This window comes from Sinocyclocheilus anshuiensis, unplaced genomic scaffold (genome assembly GCF_001515605.1).
Source record: "Sinocyclocheilus anshuiensis isolate Anshui unplaced genomic scaffold, SAMN03320099.WGS_v1.1 scaffold2373, whole genome shotgun sequence".
Lineage (NCBI taxonomy): Eukaryota > Metazoa > Chordata > Actinopteri > Cypriniformes > Cyprinidae > Sinocyclocheilus > Sinocyclocheilus anshuiensis.
Genome location: NW_015551030.1, coordinates 215991 through 222428, shown reverse-complemented (window position 1 = coordinate 222428; position 6438 = coordinate 215991). Strand labels below are relative to the sequence as shown.

Genomic DNA, 6438 nt, shown 5'->3' with positions numbered 1-6438 from the left:
ATATATGGTCTGTACAGTAGAAAAACCATTATGCCTATGGGATGTCCCCACTTTTCACAAAAACAAACCTGTGTGCAGATGGCCGTTCGAGCAGGACGTGGAACAGGGCAACACAGATGGACTGGGCGACTGCCAAAGTAAGCAGAACCCATTTACTGAGTGCTGGACGCTCCTCAGACACAGCTACACACACATACACACACACACGCAGACTCTCTCACACACACACACACACACACACAGACTCACACACACACACGCTCTCACACACACACACGCTCTCACACACACACACGCTCTCACACACACACACGCTCTCACACACACACACGCTCTCACACACACACACGCTCTCACACACACACACGCTCTCACACACACACACGCTCTCACACACACACACGCTCTCACACACACACACGCTCTCACACACACACACGCTCTCACACACACACACGCTCTCACACACACACACGCTCTCACACACACACACGCTCTCACACACACACACGCTCTCACACACACACACGCTCTCACACACACACACGCTCTCACACACACACACGCTCTCACACACACACACGCTCTCACACACACACACGCTCTCACACACACACACGCTCTCACACACACACACGCTCTCACACACACACACGCTCTCACACACACACACGCTCTCACACACACACACGCTCTCACACACACACACGCTCTCACACACACACACGCTCTCACACACACACACGCTCTCACACACACACACGCTCTCACACACACACACGCTCTCACACACACACACGCTCTCACACACACACACACACACACACACACACACTCGTCAAAAGACTCGTTCACACCAGGAACCACAGCGACACCAGCGGACGATTTTTGTCATTGTCAAGTTTTGTCATTGTCAGCGAAGTTTTGTGATCTGACGCTTTAAATGCTTAATTTTCCACTTCAGTAGGAATTAGCACAATTTAGAATTTTGCATGACGGTGAAAAACTTCGGCGCACAGATTGCTGACGTGTATCTGCTGCTTCAAACAACAGAAATCGTTGTTTATTATTAGTGTGCTGTCGTTTAGTCGTCTGTTGCTTTAAATGCTCAAGATCTTTAAAATCTGTGGGTTCTGATTGGCTGTCAATGCTTTTATCATTCATGAGTGATTCCTGTGATATCGTTCAGGAGGATCTTCCTCGGTGTCGTTATCGTTACAGCTGTAGTGTGGACTTGATTGTGATTTTTTGATGGCTAAATCTTTATAGTGATCATCATTGGTGTGAACGAGTCTTCAGTCGTCTTAGACGCACTCAAGTTATTTCTGAACTCTGCTATGATGTTGTTAAATGTTCTGCTGTCGCAGTTTTAAATTAATTCAGTAATAAATTATCTGTGTGCGTGTGAGAGAATCACATTTCAGCCAATTAACACGTTTTTCATTCGTCTCCAGATTCGTTCGTGGCTCTCAATGGTGAGTACAGCTCTTCTTCTCTCTCTCTCTCATCGTTATCTGACTCAGTTGGCGAATGTTTCATTTCTCTGACTGCGTTTTCTTGTAGAGCATCAGCGCAGGCAGCAGGGTGTGAGTGATATTACCCAGAATGCTGCACGCGGTCAGTGTCTCCAGTGTTTCCCGTGTGTAGATGTAGTTAGAGACGCTCTGACCTTTCATTCCCTAATTGGATGGATCTCTGCGCTTCATAGAGCAAAGGATTGTGGGTTAGAGACAGTCGAATGCAAATGACTGTTTACAGGGAATAAACACTCAGGGCTTCTCCCAATATTTAAATTATAAATAAATGTTAAATATTTAATATTATAAATATTATTTATAAATATAAAATATTAATCTTCCTTCATTTAATTTTGGTTTGTTTTTATTTCAAGATACATATTTTTTTTATTATTTTTAAGATTTTAAGAGTTAAAAATCTTTTAATAACAATTTCTTAATTTAAATTATATTATTTATATAATATATATAAAATAAAATGCATAGATTGTAAAAATACAACATTTCATCCTTTTAAATTTTTTATTTTTATTTTTATTTATTTTTATTTTAAGATTAATTTGATACTTTTATTGAATTAATTAGCTTTTCATCGACCCTCAAGAACCCCACTTTAGAAAACCCTGTACTAGAGTAAACTAGCTGTTTGTTAGTGTTACTGCGGTGTTTAACTGTAGGTATCAGTATTTGTTCATCGGATTGATTTGGGTTGGTTTAGTATTAGTAATCATTGCAACAATTGGTTTAATTTCACATAATTCAATTTCAGGTCAGCTAATCGTATGTGAGTTTAATGTAATGGAGTTTATTCTGTGATTATGAGCAGCTTACTCTGTTAATTACATGGATAATCAGCAAATCAATCAGTGGACGTGAGATATTGATTAGAGTGTGAATGATGTGAGAGATGTGTGTGTTGTGTCTCAGAGAGATGTTGATGTGTGCTGTGCTCCAGCAGGCCTCCTCACCACCGTCCCTCCTCCGGCCCCCAGGGGCCCACTGCTCCGGGGCCGCATGGTCAAGCCGAAGGAGGCAGAGCCGCCGGGTGATCAGAGTGACCCGTATGTGTCCACTCCTTCAGACACGCAGCAGGAGAGCGCCGGTAATCCAGTGTTTCCCGTGTGTAGATGTAGTTAGAGACGCTCTGACCTTTCATTCCCTAATTGGATGGATCTCTGCGCTTCATAGAGCAAAGGATTGTGGGTTAGAGACAGTCGAATGCAAATGACTGTTTACAGGGAATAAACACTCAGGGCTTCTCCCAAGACCAGCAGAAATTATTCATGAAATACAATCAGGTTAAAAAAACACACACACATGATTGACAGCCCTCCCCCGGCAGCCAGAGTGAATCTGATTGGCTGAAGCAGCCAGAGTCGATCTGATTGGCCGAAGCAGCCAGAGTCGATCTGATTGGCTGAAGCAGCCAGACTCGATCTGATTGGCTGAAGCAGCGATTGTGACCTACATATCACATGCGCTGGTGTTTATTGGTGATATTTTCTCCTGAGCTTCATTAGCGTCTGTGTGTCTGTCTCCACTTCATTTATTCTGTGTTTGATGTTGTCTTCTCTCTGTTTCCTTCATAAACCGTGTCTGTTTAGCTTTATAAGCACATATTCCTACGTCTGGACTGGTATGTGTGTCATCGTCCTCGCCGGCTCTTCCTCTGGCTGTGGAAAATGAATTATAAAATAGAGCTGTCACACTAATCTCGCGGCCCGTGGCGCTTTCTTAAATAAATCATTTTAATGACTGCGGCTGGGAGATGCTCGACCGGCCGACGGACTATAAACAACGAAAGAGACACAGAAAGAGAGTTCATCTGTGCATTAACACCAGTTAAACTAGTCCAGAGATTCAACCAAACCCCTCTGGCCTGAAAGATTTACCCTGAGATTTGAGTTAATATTTCAAGAAATTAACATATTTGCATGTTGTAGATGTCAGTATTGTTGTATTGTTTGAACAACAATCTATATAGCTATAACGATATATTAATATTAATTGTAATATTATATACAATTTTATATAGAGATATTGATTAGAGTGTGAATGATGTGAGAGATGTGTGTGTTGTGTCTCAGAGAGATGTTGATGTGTGCTGTGCTCCAGCAGGCCTCCTCACCACCGTCCCTCCTCCGGCCCCCAGGGGCCCGCTGCTCCGGGGCCGCATGGTCAAGCCGAAGGAGGCCGTTCCCTCAGAGACGCAGCAGGAGAGCGCCGGTAAGCCTGGGAACGATCGTCCTGTGGAGGAAACCAGCTGCTTCCAGCGTCTTTAGCATCAGCACACGAGCCTGAGCTCCGTACGGCGCGAGACACACGACACTGCGTCACACCAAACCGTCACAGATAGTCCAGAGATTCAGTTCAGTGCTGCTCAGTATCAATGCAAACTCAATCTAATGACATTTTTACATTTACACTGATGCATTTATTCAAAGCAGCTTACTTTGCATTATTCAAATCAAACCCGTGACCTTGGTGTCGGGTTACTGTTTGAGAAATTGCAAATATGCTCTATTTTGATCAATATTTTAAATTACAGCATCGGTCTCATTTGAGCGCGTCGCATCTGTGTTTCACATGTAACTGAACGTTAATGTAGTCGCCGTGCATAAAGAGCGTGTAAAATCTGGACGCTCACTCGAACTAAAGCAATAAGACCCAAGAAGCCGTGGTTTACAGTGAATTTATAACAGTGCCTTAAACCCCCTTAGCTGTTATAAATTCACTGTAAACCACGGCTTCACGGGGGTTATTGCTTTTATAAAACGGTTATTCCATATACGTAGTAAGGTTTCACAAAATAAAACAGAGCAAATAAAGTGTAATGATATTAATAAAAACAGTATTCTTCCACCAAACAATGTAGCTCCTCAGAAACAGTTGTGGTTGCTACAAAGTGGTTGCCGAGCAACACACAAACGTAAACAAAGGTGTATGTTACTTTGTAGAGTAATTTACAACAGCTTCGAACGCGGCTCAGCCAATCAGAATCAAGCACCGGAACTATCTGCTTTATAAGCAGAATTTAAGCAGTGTTATTTTAGTATCAATGAGATATTATTGTAGTTTTGAATAAAGGTTTGAATTCGTTTTTTTTTTGTTTGTTTTTTTTATTTTAATATCTGCATGGTTTAAATATATAGACATATATATGTCTATATAGTTTTTATTCTTTTGTATTTCAGTTTTAGTTATTTTAGTCCATCAAGTTAAACTCGTTTCTTTGAGAACTAGTTGAATTAAAATAAGTTAAATTTTTTAATATTTTATTTCAGTTAATATTTATTTAATTTCAAGTGACACATTTTTTATTTTTTATTTTTTACGGTTTTAATTTTTTTTGTTAACTCTAATTAGCCTGTATTTAACATAATCTGGTTTACAGTATGAGCGTTTATCGATCGATGTGCGTGATCGAGTGTTACAGACGACAGCAGCGCTGAGCTCATTAGCAAACAGCAGCGTTTAATTGACATTGATTATCAATAACTCAGCGGTTAATCTCCTGACGTCCGTGTTCGGGAATCTCTCTGTATGTGTGCTTTAGCACTGGAAGCGATGGATGAATGAAGGGAACGGTGCGTCTGACGGTCGCTGGAAGCAGTTCACGTGTTCAACACACAATGCTGGCAGAAACGCATCACTGCTGACGTCTGAGCCTCGGTTACAGCGGTTACCGCGGTACTGAACCGAGGCTCACACATCACATCAGCTTCTTCTCAAAGGCTTTATTCTTCATTTGATGATTGAATATGGGTTCTGCTTGAGCTGTGTGATTATATTGTTTGCTTTATGATGCATGGCTTTTCTGTTCACTGCTTTTGATTTTTTCAGACTTTTGTGGCAAACGCTCTTCCTCACACGGCCAGATATTTCCTTTCTGCTTAACATATTAACAAGTTAATGAATATTCATGCAGGCTCCTCCCCCTCCCTCCCTGCTGTGTGTCAGTGGATGTGCTGTGAACATAATTCACCACTACATCAACAAGAAATAGTCAAGTCAACTGTGTTTCTGTGGAAAATAAAAGGAAAACAAAAGAATCAATGATGGAAACTTCATTAAATATGAGAATTTCAGCTCTACAGAAGACAACAGTGTCATTATTCACATCAATTCAGATCTCTGTTGATTCAGATTTGGTTCAATAACCAAAAATTAATTAATTATGAAACAAATTCAATTTCAGCTGTAAAGACAGTAGTTTCATTATTCAGATCAATTCAGTTCAGTGTTGATTTAGTTCAACTGTCAAAATGTGCAAAATTCATCATGAAACACAAAAATAGAAAAATGTTTTGTTTAAAGAAAATGAAGCCAGTTTTTTCAAAGATTTTGACATTTTAGCCCAAATCCTTATTACTGTAATGCAAAAATCACAATCTTATTAATTTAATATATTATTAAATTACATTAATTTACTTATTTAAATAAAATATATGTATTATTTAAATGATAAAGTATTTATGTATCATAATTGTAGTATTTACACTGCTTATTAATGTTGTAAATAGACTATATAGACTATAATAAATTATTAATTAAATTATATAAATGCATTTATTTAATGTGAAAGTATATTTATTATTGCATTACTGTAATGCAAAAATCACAATCTAATTAAGATATTAATTTAATATATTATTAAATAATATTAATTTATTAATGTGAAAATATATTTATTATTTAAATAGTACAGTATTTATACATCATAGTAGTAGTATTTACACTGCCTATTAATCCTGTAACTAGACTTCCAAAACAGTTTCTATTTTTTTTCTTCTCTCATTTGATTTTGTGGTTTCATGATTTACTGATGTTTTGGATGGAGATGTCCGGTTGAGCTAGTGTTCACGGTACATTTGAAGCCGTGTGAGTGAGTGAGTGAGTGTGTGTGTGTGTGTGTGTGTGT

General features: G+C 39.3%; 1 protein-coding gene across 6 annotated transcripts in view; it reads left to right on the top strand.

The window, feature by feature from the left end:
* Window positions 1-6438, top strand: part of LOC107661172 (semaphorin-6A-like) — a 67825-nt gene that overhangs the window by 54911 nt on the left and 6476 nt on the right. The window contains exons 16-19 of one of the 6 annotated variants that reach the window (XM_016450643.1): window positions 79-137; window positions 1455-1475; window positions 1564-1617; window positions 3636-3743. In XM_016450643.1, coding sequence (XP_016306129.1) covers window positions 79-137; window positions 1455-1475; window positions 1564-1617; window positions 3636-3743 — 242 coding nt within the window. Of the gene's footprint in view, window positions 1-78; window positions 138-1454; window positions 1476-1563; window positions 1618-2472; window positions 2620-3635; window positions 3744-6438 lie in introns of all 6 variants that reach the window. The other 5 variants (XM_016450642.1, XM_016450646.1, XM_016450645.1 and 2 more) reach the window with 5 other exon arrangements.